This window comes from Megalobrama amblycephala, linkage group LG3 (assembly GCF_018812025.1).
Source record: "Megalobrama amblycephala isolate DHTTF-2021 linkage group LG3, ASM1881202v1, whole genome shotgun sequence".
NCBI classification, from domain to species: domain Eukaryota; kingdom Metazoa; phylum Chordata; class Actinopteri; order Cypriniformes; family Xenocyprididae; genus Megalobrama; species Megalobrama amblycephala.
The window spans coordinates 60,162,179-60,186,798 of NC_063046.1; the positions used below are offsets into that span (position 1 = coordinate 60,162,179).

Sequence of the window (24,620 nt, forward strand, 5' to 3'; positions counted from 1 at the left end):
CTCATTGAAACTGTGTGTATTCTGACAGCAGATGACAAATGAATGTCTAGAGTGATGTGAAAAGTGTGTTATTGATCATACACACCCATTTTGGGCTCTGAATCAAAATATTCTGTTACAGTATGAGGTTTGTAACTTGAGATCATGCAGTGAACACAAATAGCCTTTTGCACATTCTCCAAAATGTCTGTAACCGATCTCACCTCTATTATCAAGTGCACACAAAGAGAGAGAGAGAAAGAGAGCAGATAAGATTGACGTTTGTAAAAGTATACCTGGAGAGGTGTTGCTCTGGTATGAACATTGACATTACTGAAAGAGCACAAACGGTGACATCGAGGCTGGAATGAGTGGGATCTCAAAGCTCTCGCCCCGTAAACACTTGCCAGAGAGGTGTTAACATGGCTGCAGTAAATTTAGCACTATATAGTGAATGACCTCTGACCTTGTTTGTTAATTTCAGCTAGAATATCCTCAAAGCTGTGTGTTGAATACAGGAGATAAATATAGACAAGTCTTTTATTTGATACCGCAAAAAAAAACATTTCGTGACAAAGCCACCAGACAGGTTTCTATATGTAGCAACTTCCTTTAAGAGAAATTCCTCTGCCAAAAACAAAACTATATGAATTTATGAACACAAAGACAGGACATCTGAAGGTTGTTGCCATTTTTTCCACATGAAAAACCTGGGATATATGAGCCAGGCCGGACCTATAGGTCAAGTTTAGCAGGCATGAAAACATGCCTTGGGCTCATAGTTATAGGTCACGGCATCAGAGGATGTGAAAAGGACGGCTACAGTCCGCTGAGCATGAAAACATGACAAATGATGACAAAAATAACCTTTTAGAGATACCTGTCCATGCCCATCTTAGGAATTAAGTTCTTTTATATCTCATCTATCTTTGTTAAACTATCTCTGAGACCAATAATTTAATGTATTTAATATAATTTGATATAGACTGTTGTATCACAGTAGCTGCTTTAAGGTTTTGATTCAATAGTCCAATTGCGTAAACGCTCGTTTTCTCTAGCAGTGGTTTTTACACACAGAGAAATGCACTGTATGTTGCATTGGATTGTGTTATTTGTCATATATGATGTCATGGTATGTTATCATCACATATCATTTATATGCTGTAATTTTATGCAATTCATTAATTATGTTGGCTTGACAAACTTTTACACAATAAGACTTAGAGTATTTAAGCTGTCTATCACTAGCAAAGCTTAATGACTATCCTCAGAAAACATGCTAGCAACATGCTAATTCATGCTAACAATGTGTTTAAACATGCTATCAGCATTCTAAAATATGCTAGCAACATCCTAAAATGCTGGCAACATGTTAAATCATGTTAGCAACATAATTCATGCTATCAAAATGCTAAAACATGCTATCAGTGTGTTAAAACATGCTAACAACATGCTAAAACATGCTAGCAGCATCTTAAAACATGTTAAATCATGTTACCAACATAATTCATGCTAACAACAAGCTAATTCATGCTATCAGAATGTTAAAAAATGCTAACAACAAGCTAAAACATGCTATCAAAGTGTTAAAACATGCTAGCAACATGCTAACTCATGCTAACAACATGCTATCAAAGTGTTAAAACATGCTAACAACATGTTAATTCATGCTATCAATGTGTTAAAACATGCTAGCAAAATGTTAATACATGCTAACAACATGCTAAAAATGCTAGCAGCATCTTAAAACATGTTAAATCATGTTATCAACATAATTCATGCGATCAATGTGTTAAAACATGCTATCAAAGTGTTAAAACATGCTAGCAAAATGCTAATTCATGCTAACAACATGCTAAAACATGCTATCAAAGTGTTAAAACATGCTAACAACATGTTAATTCATGCTATCAAAGTGTTAAAACATGCTAACATGTTAATTCATGCTATCAATGTGCAAAAACATGCTAGCAACATACTAATTCATGGTAACAACATGCTAAAAAATGCTAGCAGCATCTTAAAACATGTTAAATCATGTTAGCAACATAATTCATGCTATCAAAATGCTAAAACATGCTAGCAAAATGATAATCCATGTTAACAAAATGCTAAAACATGCTAGCAGCATCTTAAAACTTTATGCAACAAATCATGTTAGCAACATGTTACTTCATGCTAATGACATGCTAATTCATGCTAGCCATGTGCTAAAACATGCATTGCATTTAAATGCTTTGCTGTCAAAAAGGACAGTAATCATATGGAGGACACCATGTTTATTCTTCCAATTTATTTGGAAAATCTTATTAAACTCAAAATGTTATTTGACAACCATAAACATTCACCACGCTCTCTAATCAGCTTCTCAGATTCTGGAATTTCGGTCAAATACAGGCTATTTTCATTGTGTATAAAACATACAATATGCTTCAAATGATTATTCATGAGTGTAAACATGCACTACTGTAGCTCCCTGTTGAAAAGTCCAGCATATGTTGGTAAGGTAGGTTTTGAAGCTGGTATTCTGGTTTGAGCTGGTTTAGGGTCCAGGACCAGTTCCTGGACCAGCATACCAGCTTCAAAACCTACCTTACCAGCATATGCTGGATTTTTCAACAGGGCTGTTGTGGAAAAAATAAAAAGAATAGCAGTCACAGCAGCAATCATTAATGTTTAAAGTTTATTACCCTATCTGTATGTAAATAATGATAATAGTATGTGCCTTTCCAGAGTAATCCTGTAGGACAGGCCATTCCACAAATAGCAGTGGTAATGTTGAGGTCATGACCACTTGAAACCTGTGAACCAGATGAATTGTGACGATTTATTTGCAAACAAAGTGCCTGGTAAGTTAAGATGTTACTTTAAACAAGATTTATGTTTATGGATATTTGTCTCCACCTGGTGTTCAAAGGAGAACTACACTGTACAGATGCTGTTCAGATGTTACTCTTTTATGACCTCTGGAGATTTAACCCTATAAAGCCTATAGTATAAGGCCTTTCAGTATAATTTTAAAATAGTCCACTTTCTTTTTTGCTGTGAAATCTTTACTAAAATTTTTATTAGGTAAACATAAGATAACATCAGGAGAAGATAAGATAACATCTCTCGAGAACGTTTATTTGTTCATATAATCATCACTGTATTGCATTGCAGTATATGCTGTGTATTGTAATTATGTATGCATATACTGGATCTGTTCTGTACCCCAGGGAGGTTTGACTTGCTGCTTTCCCTGCTCTGTCTAAGCATGGCTGCATGGACAGGCGTGGGGAGTTTTGCCCAGAACAAAACCATTCCGCCAACGCTAACTGTATGCTATAATTGTAATAAATAATATTCTTGACAAAGTGGTCCTGACTGAAATGACATTCAAGCCTGGAAACCCTTCCCAAATTCCCTTGGGATGGAAACACTGATTTACATGTCCACATTAGCAGAGCCCCAGGATCCCTCACTTATGACAAGAGGTGATTACTAAGGTCCCTGCATTCCTGAACACATAGATCACATGTTGACCACTAAGGCCCCAGGCCTTTTTAAGTTATATTTTTGGCCTTTTCATGGTTTTATTGGATAGGACAGTACAGACAAGACAGGAAAGCATGGGGTGGAGAGAGAGGAACAGGATCGGCAAAGGACCTCGAGCCGGGAATTGAACTCGGGTTGCAGGAGGCACAGTCGCGCTATGTGTCAGTGCTGCCCACGAGGCTATCATCACCAATGTGTGTCAGTGATCTTAAGGAATATTTTATCTTGCAGCAACGAGCACTGGAGAGGAGAGACGTGAGCATATCTGTGTTCCCAGAGCCCAGGTTTCTATATTCCAAGAGTCTTGGCTATTTGAGAGCATGAGTACATGACGGAAAAATGCCAAAGCTCAGTCCCCTTAAAGGGTTAGTTCACCCAAAATGTCATTAATGACTCACCTTTATATCGTTCCAAACCCGTAAGACCTCCGTTCATCTTCAGAACACAGTTTAAGATATTTTAGATTTAGTCCGAGAGCTTTCTGTCCCTCCATTGAAAATGTATGTATGGTATACTGTCCATGTCCAGAAAGATAATAAAAACATCATCAAAGTAGTCCATGTGACATCAGTGGGTTAGTTAGAATTTTTTGAAGCATCAAAAATACATTTTGGTCCAGAAATAACAAAAACTACGACTTTATTCAGCATTGTATTCTCTTCCGGAATCCTTTCCATTGAATTGATTCCACTGAATTGATTCCATTGAACTCATTGATTCCATTGAACTCATTTTCCCCAAAATTGTTTTGTCAGTCTAAATTCAGAGCTCGTTCAACTAGTTTTGTGTAACAGGCCACTGTTCTTATGTTCTGATTCCTGTGTTTTGTGCACATTAAAGAATCTGCGTTTAGTTCCTGCGCTCTCCTGATTTAAGAGTTACAGAAGACCTGACCCACAATGGATTCAACAGATGAACTTGGGTACCTTCAACAAGGTACAACCACCATCAGTGTGTGGTGTAGGTGAGCTCAGTGCTTTCTGCTAGTAATAGTAATGTATATTATTGTATACTGTATATTGTGTAGAGACTGTAACACTGTTAGAGATTAATAATAATAATAATGATAATGTAAAAATATTATTATCTGGTTCTCTGGCTCCACACCCTCCAATTTTCCAGGCTCCGCCTCATCCTTCCACCTCTCATTCTCCTTGCCTGAGCAGCACTGTAATCATCATCATTCGTACATGCATATAGAATGCTGCTGCAGGAAAGAGTCCTAAAACCCTGAAATAGATTAGAATTTTTGGACTTTTTTTGTTTTGAATGGGTAATGTCCCAAAACTGCACTATCAAAGTTTCCACAAATCACAACAGTGAAGTTAAGGACTCCAGGAAAGGTTAACTGACCAAAGCCACACCATGAAAGATTTCACAAATCCGGATAGTGATATTAATGACTCAGGGAAGGGATAACCGATCAAAACTGAAATGTGAAGCTTTTCACAAATCACAATTGTGAAGTTAAGGACTCCGGGATGGGTTAATGACCCTTTCACAAATCAGAAAAATGAAGTTAAACAATCAGAGAAGGGTTAACTGACCAAAACTGCACTGGGAAAGTTTTCACAAATTAGGACAGTGGTATTAATGACCCAGGGACAGGATAACTGACCAAATCTGTACTATAAAACCTTTCACAAATCACAATGGTGAAGTTAAGGAAGGGTTAACCGACCAAAACTACACTGTGAAAGTTTGTACAAATCACAAGAGTAAATTTAAGGTTCACGGTTGTTTTATTTATAGAGCACATTTAAAAACAGCAAGCATGACTGACCAAAGTGCTGAACAATAAAGCGAAGGAAAAAGAAAGTACAAAGTGCTACATACATTCACATCATATACTCATACTGAATTAAAAGCTAAAGAGAAAAAGTAAGTTTTAAGAGAAGATTTAAAAATAGTTATAGACTGTGCCGATCTGATATAGTCCGGGAGACTGTTACACAGCCTGGGGCTAGCGATAGCAAAGGCTCTATCATCTCTCTGCTTTAATCGTGATCTGGGGACACAGAGAACTCTTATCACCGGATCTCAGATTTCGTGTGGGATTGTAGGGGTGGAGTAGCTCTGACAGATAGCTTGGTGACTGGTTATTTAGGGATTTAAAAACAAAAAGAAGAATTTTGAATTCAATTCTAAAATGTACAGGTTGTTACGTTACAGAGGGGTCGGACACAGAGATGTACAAGTAAGTAGTCTTTATTAGAACCAGTGAGCATAGATAGCAGTGCAGGAGTGAAGTGACGATAATGATGATGATGAGAGGGGTGAATAGAGATAGTTACAGTCCTTTCTGTTTTCAAATGAATGAGTCTTTGGAATCGCTGGAGCTGGAGATCGCTGGAGACAAAGGAGCACTCACACATGGACTAGGAACACACTGGGAGAACGGGAGACACAGGAGACACAGGAGACACAGGAGACACAGGAGACACAGGAGACACAGGAGACACAGGAGACACAGGAGACACAGGAGACACAGGAGACACAGGAGACACAGGAGACACAGGAGACACAGGAGACACAGGAGACACAGGAGACACAGGAGACACAGGAGACACAGGAGACACAGGAGACACAGGAGACACAGGAGACAGGTAAGTAGAGAGCGGTGAGTCCTTGAGGTAAGCATACACTTAAGTATCTGCAAACGAGACCGGACATGGAGTGCTGTGTGTGAGTGCTCTTTGTAGTGGTGCTGATGAGTGTGATAATGACGTGCAGGTGGCGGTGATCAGTACTTCGGTGATTGAGTGCACCGTGATTAGTGGATGGTGGAGCCTGACGTGTCTGTGACACAGGTAACCGGTGCAACGATTTCAAAATTGGGGTAACATGATCAAATTTGCGTTTTCTTTTGAGAAATTTTGCAGTGGCATTTTGCACTAGTTGAAGACGGGCAATAGAGGATTTGGACATCCCATAATAAAGAGAATTGCAATGGCGCATGGATCGCAATCTCTAAGGTTTTTTCGGAGAGTGAGGATCTAATCTTAGAGAAGAGATGTAGCTGAAAAAAACAAGAACTAATCACAGAGTTTATTTGTTTTTCAAATTTGAGGTTCTGGTCCCAAAAAACACCTAAGTTTTTAATGCAGGATGAGGTAAAAGGAGTAAGGTAGTCCAGGGGCCGCATTCACAAAACATTTTATCTTACCACTAAGAGTTCTCCTAAATGGCAGTAAAAGTTCTTAGCTAAGAGTTTTCTCTTAAGACCTATTCACAAAGCTGCTGAGACAAACTTTTACTAAGGAATAGACTGAAGTCTTAAGCTAAGAGTAAGGGCGGGGTTGACCTCGTTGCTATGGAGTAAACACACAGTGATTGGCTGATGGGGAGGAGTCAGCGATTTAATCATAGAAATATTGTAGAATGAGGCGTCATGTTTCCATATTAAAATAAAGGTTTTAAAATACAAATGTTGCCATATTCAAACAAATATTTTTTAATTAAAATGTTGCCATATTCAAATAAAGGTTTTAAAATGTAGGCTAAGTGTCACTAATTAAACTAATATAGTTAATTGTCCACCTCTTGGATGTCTGCATCTCAAGAGAATGCAAAATGCAAGCGACAAATTATGTTTTATAAACAAAGTTTGGGAGAAACACATTCAAATGGTCTTTCTAATCAGCTCGAGAGGAGGAATACACAGACGAGAGCCGACTCGCATATAGTTACTTTGACAGTTTTCTGTATCCCTCCGCCACCCCACTCTTCTCTCTCGGAGAACAGGAAGAACTTTGGGTTTGGGCTAAATTCTAAGCTCAGAGCCCTCGATCCCCTTGGACAGCACACCAAATACGCTTATTTTTATTTTTTTTAATTTTTTTACTCTATTTAATCATTTGTAAGTGTGAACTCATGAAAACCACTGCCACAGGTAATCGGACAATATTTATTTTTTTGTTAAAGATTTTTTTTTTTTTTGGCGTCTCATCAAAATATATTGCATTTATGAAGAAAAAGTTCAGCACCTAAGGATCTATCGCTATTGTCTCAATGGTGTATAGTGTCTTTGGGTGGATTATGATTGTTTGTGATTTGGTCTTAGTGACTTAGGACTCCTCTTGACTACTCCTAACGTTTCACAGATTTAAGAGCTAGTTTTAGCGCTAAAATGTTTTGTGAAATAATCTTAGAGCAAAAATTTAGGACTCCTAAAATTAGGACTGACACGCCCATTATTTTTAAGAGTTTCTCCTAAATCAGCAAGTTAGGAGCTACTTTTAGCCTTAAGATGTTTTGTGAATACGGCCCCAGGTCGATGTTTTTGCTCCCAGAGCTATCATGGGGGCCAAAGACTATAACCTCGGTTTTTGATTCGTTCACGAACAAAAAATTGTGAGAGAACCACAATTTCACTTCATCTAGGAATACAAAAAGAGTTTCCAGAGCAGCATTTGAGTTACGTTTCAGGGGTAAATAGATTTGGGTATCATCTGCATAGCAATGAAATGATACACCATGTTTTCTGAAGATGGAGCCCAGAGGAAGTAAGTACAGAGAAAAGAGAATAGGTGCAAGAATTTACCCTGCGGTACTCCACAAGAGAGCTGAGTAGGTGATGAAGAGAAGTTACCTAATCTAACAGAGAAGCTTCTATTTGTCAAATAAGATTTAAACCAACTGAGGACAGTTCCCTGAATGCCCACAGAACTTTCCAGACGGGACAGGAGAATGATCAACTGTATCAAAAGCCGAGGTTAGGTCTAATAGTATCAAAATCACAGATTCACCAGAGTCAGTCGCTAATGGTATATCATTAAAAACCCGTAATGAAGCAGACTCTGTGCTGTGTAGAGGCTTAAAACCAGATTGGAAAGTTTCAAAAATGTGATTAGAGCTAAGAAAAGACTGCAGCTGAATAAAAACAGTTTTTCCCAAAGCTTTAGTAAGAAAAGGAAGAGTCGAGATAGGTGAAAATGATTGAAATCACTATCATCAAGTGAAGGTTTCTTGAGAAGAGGAGTGACAGTAGCTTCTTTAAGGCTATCAGGGATAGTCCCTGAACATAAGCATTTATTCAGAAAAGACACAAGACATGGCCCAACTATATCAAAAATTTGTTTCAAAGAACGAGTAGGAAGAATATCATTAGGACAAAAAGTAGGTTTCAAATGATCAATAATTTCTCTGAAAGACTGAAGATAAACTGGGTCAAAAACACTCCATATGGCTGGAGAACAACAAAAGTCAGGTGAAACATTAGCCACTGGTTGCAACTGAGATCTTAGAGCAGTGATCTTCTCGAGAAAAATCTTGAGAAACCTTCACAAAATGACACTGAGGGATTGGAAATCACATTCACAGGAGGATTTAAAACAGAGTCTAACAGAAAATAAAGCTTTGGAGCAATTATGATTTGTAGCAATTAAACTAGAAAAGTACTTAGACTTAGCAGATTTCACAGTTTTCCGAAAAACACCAAGACAATTTTTAAGCATTTCATAAGAAATTTGCAATTTGTCCTTTTTCCATTTACGTTCTACACTTCTACAGGCTCGCCTCAGAGTGCGGATGTTATCATTAATCCATGGTTCTGTTTTGATTTGAGACTTTTTAGGTTTAAGAGGAGCAGTGGTATTTAAAACCTTTAAAGACGAAATTTAAAGACTCCAGGAAGGGTTAACTGACCAAAAATGTACTGTAAAAGATTTCACAAATCAGAATAGCTAAATTAAGGACTAAGGAAAGGTAGCCTGACGTGGTCATACTCAATTCTAGTCAGAATATGAGTCTGATACTGCTCCATTGGGCTTTGATTATGGGGGCGTATTTCAACCGATCCAGGAAAGTCCTCAATTGGATAGACCTACAACCAATCAGAGCTACAGAGTAAGTGACGTATGTTGAGTGACGCATAGTTGTCAACAGAACTCTTCTTAGCGACCATCGGGGCCAGCTGATAAATCAAACTTTTGCTGAATCCCGTAGGAAGGACGGCAAAGACATCTTTCCCATCGACAAATGCCTTGATCGCGGTCCTCTGTTCCTCTTTTAAAATTAATGCGCTGTCGATATCTTCTATAACGGACGCGATGGCGGAATCTACACATCTCAGTTCTTCAACAACAGCCACCATTGTTGTAAACTAATTGACCTTTCGCAAAGACCCGCCCCCCTTAGTCACTGTTGCTTTGTCCAACAAGCCGTGGCGCTGTCACGAGTGGAAAATACATCGCGGAGCAAAGAGGAAACTGACAACACATCGACAGACGAGACAGAGCAGGTTACTTATGATATTAAACAAAGTCCCAGCTTTCAAACTGTGTAGTTATTAAAAAAATTCAAACAATAAAAACCGTTTTGTGGCTCTTTAATGGGTTGTGACCATGATCGTGACAGATTGCTGTAGCGCCTCAGCTCAAGAGGCTCGTGAACCGATCACCTCTTCCTACTAGTCCATTTATAGCATCAAATAAACATGAATGAACATGAGAATGAATGTTATTTCAAACGCGGAAAGACGTCAATATGCACAATTTTTCAAGTTTAACTCCACCGAGGTTAATCTTCTAACTCCTGACTGCTTTGTCGGACAAAATGGCGGATGCGGCGTTCTGATTGGTTAGATCGCTTGTCAATCAAACTCCCCAAACGCTCTTTGATGAGGTGGCTGATTACGTTTCTGGTGATAATCTGTCAATCATCGCCCTGACAATGTGATTGGTCCGAACAGTTTCTGTTCGTGCATAATTACTCCTCTACGGATCGAGTGCAGACCGAACTTCCCGACCTAAAAATGTTGTGGGCGGGGCTAAGTTCGGCTGGCATCCAGGCTAAAGGAAAGGGTTAACTGACAAAAGCAATACTGTGAAACCTTTCACAAATCACAATAGTGAAGTTACGGAACCAAGGAAGGGTTAAATGACCAAAATTACACTGTGAAATGAGTCACAAATCACAATAGTCTATTTGAGCTTAGCATGAGCAGGCTAGATGACCATTCTTTAAACACGAGATGATTTATCAAACGTCTTGGGAAAAAAGGGGACAGAGCAATGACAAATCACTGCAACGCGATAAAATATGATTGTGAAAGTTTTCACAAATCAGGCTCAATCTGAAACAAGTGATTTTGTATTCCAGCAGTCTGCATGTTTATAATCGTTAAATATGAACGCCTATTTGTTCCCACAAAAATAAGCACATTTGTATGTATTCATCAGTTTTGATCAGTATTTAGTTATTGTGCAAATTCTAGACAGCTGTACTTTTTGCACACGTTCAATTTGCTTAAATGAATAACTGATGTGAACAAGAAAATAAGTTTTCAGAGATCTCAACTGAAGCTAAAGTGATTGAGAATAAAAAAAGTGTTATATTTATTAGTTGTATTACTTCACCCTCTAGTGGCTATAAAGCTTCATCACATCCCAAGCATAAAAAACTGCTGCATTTATTAATGGAAAAACTTTACAGCAGCTTAGTAAAGTTCGTGTTGTGGATTTTGTTTGTTTGAAGAAAAGAAACACCTTCATATTACTCATTCAGTGAATCTAGGTCAGAAGGTTATGAGCAAATAGACTTTATTATATGGCATGTTTTCAATGCAAGCTAAAATCAGCATCAAACATACCTAAACATTGCCAGAGTGATATTTAGATGATTCGAGGGGGGAAAAAAACACAAATTAGTGTTATAAAGTCAAGGGTAAAGCAGTCACACAGATATAAAACCTACTATACAATCCTCACTCTTTCAAAACAAACTTAAGACAGTCGATTCTTACAACAGATAAGTCAGTAATATAAGGTAAAACCCCTACCAAAGAGAAGAATTAGCATGTAAATGACTTGTTAAACGTGGTGTTCATTGTACAAGCTGTCAGATAGTCACATGTCCCAGAGAAAGGTGTGGAACGGCAAGGCCACAGTTTAAGAGATGGAAACTAAGGCAAGAAAACACACAGACAAGACTAGAAACAGGAGTGTATCAACTGTAGAGCAAATAAAAAGCATTTCCTTTTAAAGTCAAATTAAGAAGGCTGACGGGTGTAATTTCTAAAATCAATTAACGAACAGAAACTTTATGACAAAGATATGATTCATTAAACATGAGGGTGAAATTCTGCTCTCAGGCCACCAGAACTGCTCACAGCACTATTGCCTCGAACATCACGTCTAAACGGCTTTCGGTCAATAACAAAAACAGCAGAGTCACTTTGCACTGACAACTCATGACATCTTAGTCTTATGCAGGCTCACAGTCATTCAAAAGAGGTCGTTACACAATTCTGGGCGTAAATAACGGCAACAGGTTATACCTGCTTTACCAAGAGGAGTGACTTCTGATTTGCTGGGGAAGAAAGTAGACATTGTTTGCTAAAAAAGGGGGACACGTCATTGATCATTTCTCATAAATGGCGCAGATTAAACTACAGATGATTACGTTTAGACCCTCTATGCAAAGTGCTCGTGTTCTGTCAGTAGTCCGTTTGTATAAATATCTGCTACTGTCGCTCACACGTGTCTATACTGCATCCCATCCTTCATTGTGTTAGGTAAGAAATACTATATTACACCTCCACCAGAAGATCTGAGTATGTGAATATGGACAGGGTACATTGAATTATTCTTGTGAGGAAGATCTTCTGTGCGATTAGGTCTTCTTCTTGAGCTCTTCGAAGCGTCGTGACAGGTCGTCGAAGTCGATGTCGTCTGACGTGCCGGCGTTCGCTCCGAAGGAGGAGGCTGGGAGTGTGTCGGGAACAGACGGGAGCTCGGGAAGGTTGGAGTTGTCGTAGATCTGAGCAGATGGAGATGGGCCTAGAGAGAAAACAAGAGCTTTTAGGAATATGATTATCATAATGGGAGTGGAGGGAAAATCATATTAGGAGAGAACACATACCTGGGATGACCTGGGAAGAATCAGAGGGTTTGTATGACAAATCGTCGATCTTAATAAAGCACATGAAGACACGTTAACAATGATTCACACATTTACAGCAACTAATAATCAATACTGATACTGTGAAGGATTAGTATTAATTTGCTTTCATTAGTGTGAAACAATCTGGATGTGAGTTATGATGAGTTAGAACAGTGAACGTGTGGACCTCATTTATAAAGACGTGCGAAGAAGAATCCTAAATGTCAACATACAGAAATCTCCTAACAACCATATGCACAAAAGATGTCCTAAATACATCCCACTATATATGACGACAAATAAGGTATTTAAAGGTATATTATATATTATAAAGGTATAAGGTATTTTTTTAATAATCAATTATCACTGCTTTTGTCATTTTTCACAAGATGGACAAAATTTGTCACCAAAAAAGTCATTCGGTTTAACCAAAATTTCGGTTTTACCGAATGACGATATTTTCAATCAATGCTAACAGGCTGATATCTAGCTAGCAAAAGGACAATCAAACATTTTATATTTAGAACAAGTTTTTAAATTATTACAACATTTTCCATGTTTTATAGCGGTTGCACCGAATGACCTGATGTTTCGGGACATGCGTATGAGAGTGAAAACATGAATTTTTCAGATAGTTAAATGAGAGTTAGTTACTTTGCTTCATGACCATGTGGTCCTTTGCAGGTGTCTGAATGATGTCACATCCGGTCACATGATATTGACCACATGACTTGATCCAAAATGGTCCCTTTATATTGGTTACTCCGAATGACATCAATGAAATTCATTCATCTGGACATTCTTTCTCATAACAAAGCAACGACTTCTACACATAATTTTAACACCATTTTGCATTATGTTGATATATGATGTTATAAAATCAGGCCAGAATAAAAAATATATACATTTATTACTTTTAAGATATTTTAATCACAAATGAAATGGCTGTATTGGCGTTTGGACGGTTAAACCGAATGACCTTTTGACACTTCAAAATCTTTAAAATACCTTTATATGAAGCAAAATATAATTAAAACCTTTTGGATTCAATGAAAGAGAATTAGTTGTACTACTTTACATACTTTGAATGTCATATCTCTCATATATATATATATATATATATATATATAATTTTTTTATGAAAATCATTTAGAATTAAATAACTTCAGTGATGTAATTATCACAAAGCAATTGTTAATTTGCACATATAATATTATTAATGCATATTGTGATATTTACTGCACTATTACATTACTGGTACGAGCGCAAATTTTTTTTTTAATATATGCTCTTTAGTTGATGTGCGCATTAAGAACATTTTTGCCTTTCTGATTTATATGTTCCTCCCTTTGACATAGGATGAAATCTATGGCGTTATTTTACTGTCAATTGTCGAGAGCACATTATTGTGACGCGAGAGCATATCAATGTAATGCGCGAGCGCAAATCTGTCCGCTCGCGCGCGGATTTCCTCTGCTCTCGCGCAAATCTGTCCGCTCGCGCGCGGATTTCCTTTGCTCTCGCGCAAATCTGGACGCGCGCGCTCAAATATACAGTGCTCTCTTATGAACTGCCTCTCCTCTCGCTCAGATATTGCGTGTGCACGCTCAAACTGTTTCCTGCGCGCTCAAACTGCACATGTGCGCTCACGAATCTCTCCGTGCTCTTGCAGAAATTAATTTGCTTTTGGATTAAATGCTGTCAAAAGTTATAAACCAATCAGAAGAGACGACTGATCCATGAAAATGCTACATGGAATCTTATTGGCTGAGAGTGAACTGCGCCTGGAATTCTTTCGACAAAGATATGTATTTTATTTATTCACAATTTAATAATATTTATCAAATGTAACCTAGTCTAACTGCATCACATTACAGGTCAAACCCCTATTTATCTAAACAAACAAACAAAAAATGTTTCTTAAAGTTATTGTGGTCATACGTTTTGTGTTGAATTTTTTTAAAAAAAAATAGGTAACATTTTACAATAAGGTTTTTATTTGTTAACATTAGTTAATGTATTATCTAACATGAACTAACAACGTGCAATACATTACTGTAATTATTAATCTTTGTTAACATTAAAAATACAGCTGTTTGTTGGTTGTTTACTTCACAGTGCATTTAATAATGTTAACAAATACAACATTTGATTTTAATAACGTATTAGTAAATGTTGAAATTAACATTAACAAATATTAATAAATGCTGAAGAAGAGCAATTCATTATTAGTTAATGTTAACTAATGCAGTTAAATAATGTTAACGCAACCTTATTGTAAAGTATTACCAACAAACATCTTCTGATTTAAGACCGAACAAGATCAGGTCAAATCGTCATTCCCTTAATACTTAATGTGGAGATCACATATACCACCATAGTCAATTTCTTTTGAGGTCTGGTATAAAACATGACATACAAAAATACCTAAGCTCTTGTGTATGCACGATTAAGCAAAAGAACGCGATCTTATTCCTAAATGACAACGATTCGGTTATGTCTATTAAACCTTTTGAAATTACAGTCATACCAGAATATTTAAACCTGCTTTTGCATTGCTGCTGAAAGCAGTGGTCATGTAAGCTATATGTTTTAAACAGCTTCACAAAGTGTTTTCAACAACATACTATTGCTACATCTGTGTTGCAAACATTAAATAATAATGCAAGTATTGCAATAACAATTTATAGTCTGAATATACACTGATTTCAGCAATTAAAATAAGTAGCTAAATGAACGTTGAAACTAATGTTGTTACACTGTTCTGCCAGTAGGTGGTGACCAGTGACTGTTAAAATGTATTTGATGTATCAGAATCATTAATTCCAGACCTCAAAAGAAATTGACTATGGTGGTATATGTGATCTCCACATTAAGTATTAAGGGAATGACGATTTGACCCTGATCTTGTTCGGTCTTAAATCAGAAGATATTTGTTGGTAATACTTTACAATAAGGTTGCGTTAACATTATTTAACTGCATTAGTTAACATTAACTAATAATGAATTGCTCTTCTTCAGCATTTATTAATATTTGTTAATGTTAATTTCAACATTTACTAATACGTTATTAAAATCAAATGTTGTATTTGTTAACATTATTAAATGCACTGTGAAGTAAACAACCAACAAACAGCTGTATTTTTAACGTTAACAAAGATTAATAATTACAGTAATGTATTGCACATTGTTAGTTCATGTTAGATAATACATTAACTAATGTTAACAAATAAAAACCTTATTGTAAAATGTTACCTATTTTTTTTTAAAAAAATTCAACACAAAACGTATGACCACAATAACTTTAAGAAACATTTTTTGTTTGTTTGTTTAGATAAATCGGGGTTTGACCTGTAATGTGATGCAGTTAGACTAGGTTACATTTGATAAATATTATTAAATTGTGAATAAGTAAAATACATATCTTTGTCGAAAGAATTCCAGGCGCAGTTCACTCTCAGCCAATAAGATTCCATGTAGCATTTTCATGGATCAGTCGTCTCTTCTGATTGGTTTATAACTTTTGACAGCATTTAATCCAAAAGCAAATTAATTTCTGCAAGAGCACGGAGAGATTCGTGAGCGCACATGTGCAGTTTGAGCGCGCAGGACACGTTTGAGCACGCAGGAAACAGTTTGAGCGTGCACACGCAATATCTGAGCGAGAGGAGAGGCAGTTCATAAGAGAGCACTGTATATTTGAGCGCGCGCGTCCAGATTTGCGCGAGAGCAAAGGAAATCCGCGTGCGAGCGGACAGATTTGCGCGAGAGCAAAGGAAATCCGCGTGCGAGCGGACAGATTTGCGCTCGCGCATTACATTGATATGCTCTCGCGTCACAATAATGTGCTCTCGACAATTGACAGTAAAATAACGCCATAGAAATCCAATTTATGATCGAATCCGCTCATAAGTTCACTTGATAAATGAGGCCGTGTTTGTCAGTGCGGTTGGAGTAGAAAGTTTTCCTGTAAGCATCTCATGCACAGTGGAGGAGATTTTGGGGTAAATGCTTCAAGATGAATGCCTCAAACAGCAAAATCAGAAGAAAAATGATTGTATTTTTGTATAAAGGCAATGAATCATGTTAAGTCCACCCCTCAATTATAATAATATTCATATCTTACTGGTCCAAACAATAGACATTTTCTTTATGCAAAATACAATTGCTTTATTTTATTCTCATTTTGAGGCGACGCATGAACTGGACATGTTCTTGGCAGCCCATGTGCGATTCACCTTTTTAGTATATTTTTCTGTATATGACTCTCATACAGCATATGAATGTCTACTTAAATACTTAAAAAGCATTTCCCCCAAAAAGTCAAACATTTGGTGCCCGAGAGATCAGAATGCAGTGTTTTCGATCCGCAGCACATGCCTGTGAGGCTCCCTGTGTGAGATCAGAGGCCGGCTGCTCCAGCTGGACGACTAGGCTGGATGTAACTAAGCCTAGCATAGAGCAACTTTTTTAGGTCCAGCTGGTGCAACCGGCCCCAGAGGACTGACAACAGACAGCGTGTGAACTGTAATAAACTGCTCTTCCCTGAAAGGTGAACAGGTCGTCTCCGTCTGTCTGGAAGGGTGGGGGGGGGTGCTGAACTTGAACTTACAGACTCATAGGTGGGGGGGCAGCTGGGGAGCTGTGGGGGCTGCCCTCCTCTCACTGGAGGCTGGAAGTTGCTAAAGCCATCATAGGTGCCAACGGGACCATTAAAGGGCTCCTGTAGGGGAGAAAAATGATTTGAAATGGACTTTTTTCAGCTTAACAGACTGGTCAAGTAGAGCTGCACAATTAATCATTAAAAGATCACAAAGTTGATTTAAACACCCACTTATCTTATTCCTAAATGACAATGGTTCGGCTCCATGTCTATTAAACCTTATAAGTGTACGATAACAGCGAACATTCAGATCTGCATTCTGAGCCAGATAGAGCCGTTGTCATGTAAAACAGCTTCACAAAAGTCACAGTATCATTATTTCTGTCTTACAATAATTCAGATCATCACAGAAGTACTGGAATAAAAGTTTATAGCTCAGATATAAACACTGATGTCTACGGAAGCGATCAAAATAGAATAAATCACCTTTGAAAATATCTTAACGCTTCAAATAAAGATGGTATCAATTACATGATTACACCAGTAGGTGGCAACAATTGACTGTTAAAATGTATTGGTCATTGAATCATTGATTGAAGAGATTTGTTCAAAAACGCCGATTCATCCATTAATGAAACAAGCGAAGTCTTTTTGAGTGAGTCATTGAATTATTCACTCAACTCGACTTTTCCCAAAAATAAGTAATTCAGATTATTTTTTTAATTAGACTGCAGAATTTAACATTTTGTCAGAACCTCTAGTAAATTACATGTTATTTTGTTTAGTTGTCTATTTGGAATTGTGTGAGAATCTCTATTTTTAACCAAATATTTGTGATTCTCAATTTATCCTGAATCATGCAGCTCTATGGTCACGTGATATTAGCTAGATAGATGTTTGTCTTACAGCTCCTTTGGGCATTGGGTAGTTGAAAGCCGTGGGCATGGGCATGGGCATTGGCATGGGCATAGGCATTCCGACAGCGGGAGTGGTAAACCCTCCTCCTCCACCGCCTCCGCCACCTCCTGGCTTCTTGAAGTCGCTGTTCACATCAATCAGATCGGCCTCTTCACCCGGACACACCTCTGGCTGTGAATGTTACAGAAGCGTACAGTTTGAAACAAGTGTTGCTTATAGAGATGAACGAGTTGGAAAGGAAGTGGAAATAGATTCTTACCCGAACCATAGCATCAGGTTCATAGGGAACGTTGTAGTTTTTGGCGATCTCGATGAGGTAACGCTCCACCAAAATCTTGGGAGGGGCTTCCACGCTCAATTTGTGCATAAGCTACAGAAAGATAGCTCAATATGAAAATACAACAGCTTATAGAGTCTACCGCTTAAATATTTATGATACCCGGAATATGGAATGGTTTCTCCATCAATTTAAGATTAGGGAATCAAAGTAAAAGGAGTATCTCTGACTGCTTAAAGCTGGAATACATTACATCTGAACAGATTTTAAAACAAATCTTGGCAAAAGTTCAGATCAGGTTTTCTGTTACATGCCAAAAAACTAATACTTAAAGCTTTAAATGACTTAAAGTAGCTTTGAAAATGCCTTAATCAAATTATGAGCAATATTAATATGGGTTCATTTAATGCCCACCACCTCCAAACAAACATGTTTCATCATACCCTGTCATTAACTGTTCCAATCTGGTTTGTCCTACACAGCTTTCCATACTCTTTGCTGTATTTGGCACACAGCTGATCTGAAACCTGTGAAAGAGTGGGGAAAAAGACATGAATGATTCATTCTAGATCTCCAGAGACAGATTTAAGAGACACAAATTATACCCACAATCTTCAGTTCTGCCACTTCTGACTGCAGTCGAGGAGCAGCCCAGATGAGTGTGGACACTGCTTCCTGTAGGCCAGGGTCCAGTTCCCTGAAGAGAGGATGGAGAAATTAAAGAACATGGCTGCATCCAAAATCACATGCTTCCCTACCATATAGTAGGCGGAAAACTGTGCGTGCCAAAATAAGTTAACAGTACTCAGAGTAGGCAAAAGTACCTGGACAACCTACTACTTCCGGGGAGATTCTGAAGTGTACATATGATGGACACTTTTCTATACCATGAGGCCATGAGAGAGGATTTGTGAATGGCAGTGAGCCGTCGTCATGTATAGGTATGAAACAGCTTCACAAACAGTCTTTTCAACCACACAGTATCATTATTTCTGTCTTACAAATATTCAAATTATCACAGAAGAACTGGAATAAAAGTTTATAGTTCAGATATAAACACTGATGTCTACAGTAGAGATCAAAATACAGTAAAATCTCCTTTTAAAGGCAACTTGACGCTTCAAATAAAGATTGTATCAATTACAATGTTACACCAGTAGGTGGTGACAAGTCACTAGCTATGTTTCCATCACCCTGTTTTTTGCACATTTTAAAGTATCGCATCAGAAATTAGTGATAGAAACGGCAAATAAAAAAAATCCCTTAATTCACTACAAAGTTTTTTTTACGCTCACTTTAGGTAGTCTTTGACTTGAGTTCACGCGAGTAATGGGAGATTACGAGAAATGCATTTGCTGAATAAATTCTGATGTAGCGAACATTAAACCCACGTGACTAATCGGCTGTTTCAGCTGATGCCGTTTTATTTACAACTTGATGGAAACGCACCTAATTCGCATTTGTTTGTTTTTTTGCAAACTTTGAAAAGGATGGAAACCCAGCTTCTGAATCATTCATTCAAGAGATTTGTTTAAAAACGCTGATTCATCCAGCAATGGAACAAGTATTTATGAGTGAGTCATTGAATCATTCACTCAACCCAATTTACAAAAAAAAAAAAAGAAGATAGTCAGAACCACTAGTAAAATTTTGTTTAGTAGTCTGTTCAGAATCATGGGAGAATCGTGATCTCTATTTGCTTCAAATAAAGACTTTATCAATTACATTGTTACACCAGTAGGTGGCGACAAGTGACTATTAAAGAATATGTTTGTCACTAGCTATGTTTCCATCTCCCTGTTTTATGCGCATTTTGAAGTATCGCATCAGAAACGAGTGATAGAAACGTCAAATTTCGAAGAAAAAAAACCCCTTAGTTTGCAAAAAAGTTTTTACACTTGCTTGAAGTGGTTTTTGAGTTGTGCGAAAAAGAGTTAATGTGAATAATTGGAGACGAAAAAGCATTTGCCGAATAAATTCCAATGTAGCGAACATTAAACCCACATGACTAATTGGCTGTTTCTGCTGATGCCGTTTTATTTACAACTTGATGGAAACGCACCTAATTCGCATTTGTTTGTTTTTTGTGAACTTTGAAAAGATTTGCTTCACGTTTGGATGGAAACCCAGCTTCTGAATCTTTCATTCAAGAGATTTGATCAAAAACGCTGATTCATCCAACAATGAAACAAGAATTTAGGAGTGAGTCATTGAATCATTCACTCAACCCAATTTATAAAAAAAAAAATAAAAAAAATTGTGATTCCAAATCACCTTTTAAAAGCAACTTGATGCTTCAAATAAAGAGTGTATCGATTACATTGTTACACCAGTAGGTGGCGACAAGTGACTGTTAAAACATTTATTTGTCACTAGCTATGTTTCCAGCACCGTGTTTTATGTGCATTTTGAAGTATCGCATCAGAAATTAGTGACAGAAAAAAACAACAACAAAAAAAACCCCTTAATTTGCAAAATTTTTTTACACTTGAACTGATTTTTGAGTTGTCCGAAAAAGAGTTAATGTGAATAATAGGAGATGGAAAAGCATTTGCCGAATAAATTCTAATGTAGTGAACATTAAACCCACATGACTAATTGGCTGTTTCCGCATTTTATTTACAACTTGATGGAAACGCACCTAATTTGCATTTGTTTGCAAACTTTGAAAAGATTCGCTTCACGTTTGGATGGAACCCCAGCTACTGAATCATTCAAGAGATTTGATCAAAACGCTGATTCATCCAGCAATAAAACAAGTGAAGTATTGAGCAAGAGTCATTGAATCAATCATTCAACCCAATTTACAAAATAAAATAAAAAAAGTTTGTCAGAACCTCTAGTAAAATATTGTTTAGTTGTCTATTCAGAATCAGAGAATCATGATCTCTATTTTAAAAAAAACAAACGTGATTCTAAATTTATCCATAATCATGCAGCTCAATCGTGAAGTAAATACTTATTCAAAATACTGAAGAGTATGTGATTTTGGACGCAGCCCAAGAGCATAACGTCACATTTAATGAGAAAAAAACAAAAGGTTACTCACTTCATGGACTGTATTAAGCCAAATCGGGTGAGCAGCAAATCACAGTATAACTCCAGGATCTCCATGGCCTCCACCAAATAATCTTCCCTGATGATGTGCTCGACTCTGATTCTCGCACGCTCATCTTTACCCGCCGACAAGTAGTCTGCAATTTCCTTGCGAGCCTTCTGGGCTAATTCGGCTAATTCAAATCAAACAGATTAAGTTAGATCAACTTAGCCCATCCAAAATTTCAAAATATGTGCAACTTGTAGACAACCAAAACTTACTTTTCTTCTTCTCCAGAAGTTTGAGGCGGTTTATGACCAGCCTGAGATTGACACGGAGTCTCTCAGATTTGAACCCTCCACCAAGCATGATGGGGCTCTGCGGACAAGAACCAAACATCAGGTTAAAGCAACAGAAAGGACTCAAATTGAAGGTCATAACAGTCTCTCATAGGGCTGGGTAAAATAAATATTGATTTCTCGATTTTAATCGATTCTCATTTTTTTACGAACCGATATCGATTCTTAAATCCCAAGAATCGATTAGTCTAGTCTGTTTTCAGTTGATGAATGAGCAGAATATGTAGCGCCTCCCATCCAATAAATCGCAATAATCTTTGTGCTTTGTTACTTTTGATATGAAGCAAAGTCTCAGATTTCAAATTATTATGAGATTCAGAAAATAAATACTGTTGTTTAATGTGACGTGACGGATCGCTTTAGCGCCTCAGTTAAAGAGAAGCATGTGAACATCCTCTCCTCCGCTTTAATACCAGTTACAGCGCAAAATAACATGCATGAACATCTGAAGGTATGTTAAAATATACAGTACAACTTACTGAAATCCGTATCATGTCTCGTGTAATCGCTTAATCCTTTCAACCTCAGAAAGACGTCAATAAAAGCTTGTAAACAATGTCGCGTAACGTCACATTTACCTCAGAAAAACACATTCAGTGACCATAAACTCATTAGTCAGCTAGAAAAGTGAACTCTAGAAAGCAACATTCGGATAAATATATCTATGCACCATTACATATTTATTATAATTTTTAATGTTCTTCAATATTTAATGCATGTTTGAATAAATCAGTTATGACAGCCGTGATTTAAATGTTTATATTTAAAAAAAAAAATGAATTGGAGTAGAAATATGATTATGTAACTCTAAACTTTATAATAAAAATATCATTGAGTGTAATTTAATTGTTTGTATATAAATAAGGTTAAACCTTCAGTATTATTATAGTAGTACCAGCTGACTCCCATGTGTAGTTTACAGCATTAGTTGAGAGATTTGTTTCCTCTAGAAAATTTGCCATGTGCTGAAACTGAAATACTACATCCAAAATAATCAAAATCGAATCGAAAGCATGTGAATAGTAATCGAATCGAATCGTGAAAATTGTGTCGATACCCAGCCCTAGTCTCTCACATGTTATTGAAGATACTCATCACAAAGATCTGTGTTAGATACGCCTCCTGTTTGGTGAGTGATGTCACTGCCATATCATGACAACAGTGAGCAATTAGAAACCTGATCATTTTAGATAAAAGTAGCCCCTTATGTTCAAAAAAGCATAAATAGTACCACGGTATCCGATCAAAATACCGTGGATCCGTTACTTTTGTTCTGAATTATATTTACAAGTACAAGTACTACACATTATTTTTCATTACTACTTTACAAATACTACAAAGAATACCAAAGCACGTCCAAAGATATGGTAATAATCTAACACTTTAAAAAAAAAAACACTGCCTTATTTGTCGGATTCCCTCACATATCCCGACAGCTGAGTCACAACAGCCAAAACAAGATTATAAAGTGCGATAAAACAGAGCGATAGTCTTTCTGACAAACAGTCACTTGTTAATATTTACATGGATAGATTTAATTAATCTACATTGATTACTTCAGAAGACATAAATAATATTTAAACCCGTTTTCGAGTCGTTAGAAATCTGACTGTTCAAACCAGGAAGAGTCTCGAATAGCGGCTAATGGGCTAATTCAGTAAACAAAACCTACAGACACATTAACAAATCATCATAAAAGCCTAATAAACGGTACATAAGATATAACAAAAGTCATATTTACATGTGAATTCCTCTTCAGACGCTGGAAATAGCTCGGTTTCGTTGAAGGATTGACGGACAGCTCTGTTAGCATTCACTTCCGCATCGGACGTGACTTCATTCATGACGAAACACGTCACGTGGTCGCCAGTGGAAAATCGCTTATGATGGGGAAACCCCGTCACCAGGGCGGACAATCACATGCTTTTAATGATGTCATGTTTATGATATTACATGACAAGGCAGACTATCAGGTTGGCAATAAATGCCTCAAATAGGCCAAATAATGCCTGACTGAAACATACTGTAGGATTGTGAAGTTAAAGTGATATGATTCATTCATGCTTTTATCTGCATCAGTGTTCCTGCAAATATTCTAATGCATCATGATATGATAATCCTGTTACTGTGATATGATTGGCTAAGAGAAAATATCATGTTTTTTCTTTTCAGGACTTATCTGTTAATTTGCATATCTATTAAACAAGTAGAGAGGTACCAGGTGAAAAAATACTATAGTAATTTATAGTAAATACTACAGTGTTTTTGAACCATAATATAGTAAAGTACTTGAATTAATTTGTTGTGGTAATTTTATAGTTGCTGTGATAATATAACAGCTATAGTAATATAAACTAACTACTTTAACCAATAATGTACTAAGATTTCTACAACTATACAACTACAACTGAAGTATACTACAGTATTTATTACAGTTCACTATAGTTAATATTTCAGTATGCTGTAGCATTCACTAACAAAGTGTTAAATACTATAATATATATATATATATAGTATACAACAATTTACTATAATATGGTTCAAAAACTAGTATTTTTTCACCTGGGGTGTAACATGGACGCCTCTCTTTCTCTCTCACCACTGCCATCTTTTGGAGAAAGTGAGAATAGCAGCTGTCATTTACAGTCATGAAATCAAAACTGAGAGTTTTTGACAGTTTTAATGGAATATTGCAATGTATTCTAATTGATTTACATCTTTATTATTATTATTATTTTTTAATTCACATGCCCTCATGACCTTTAACCCCCATGCACTGGTCACAGCCTGTATGATCGGGGTCAAATCGAACCTAAATAGATTCAATACAATTCCCCAAAAATCACACTATGAAAAAAAAACACAATCATGATTAATTTAAATACTTTATCAATATATCAATACTTTTCACACATTACAAAGAATAAATATCTGAATTTATGATTTATAAAAATGTTTTTAATCACTATTTTTAACACTGCCCCTCCCTGCACCTGTGGGACATTTACCATTATACATTAATAACAT

The 24,620-nt window shown here is 36.9% G+C and overlaps 1 protein-coding gene across 2 annotated transcripts; it reads right to left on the minus strand.

The window, feature by feature from the left end:
* Positions 1-11,040: 11,040 nt before the first annotated feature.
* Positions 11,041-23,492, minus strand: ist1 (IST1 factor associated with ESCRT-III). 2 transcript variants are annotated; one of them, XM_048186352.1, is made up of 10 exons: positions 23,335-23,492; positions 21,516-21,612; positions 21,247-21,427; positions 18,807-18,894; positions 18,641-18,724; positions 18,180-18,290; positions 17,909-18,091; positions 17,012-17,122; positions 12,379-12,388; positions 11,041-12,296 (listed from the first exon to the last, which is right to left on the minus strand). In XM_048186352.1, exons 1-10 carry the CDS (start codon positions 23,404-23,406, stop codon positions 12,130-12,132), a joined length of 1,104 nt encoding a protein of 367 aa, XP_048042309.1. In that variant the 5' UTR covers positions 23,407-23,492; the 3' UTR covers positions 11,041-12,129. The 2 variants fall into 2 exon arrangements, with proteins under 2 accessions (XP_048042309.1, XP_048042308.1); XM_048186351.1 differs by having other exon boundaries at positions 12,379-12,427.
* Positions 23,493-24,620: the final 1,128 nt, after the last annotated feature.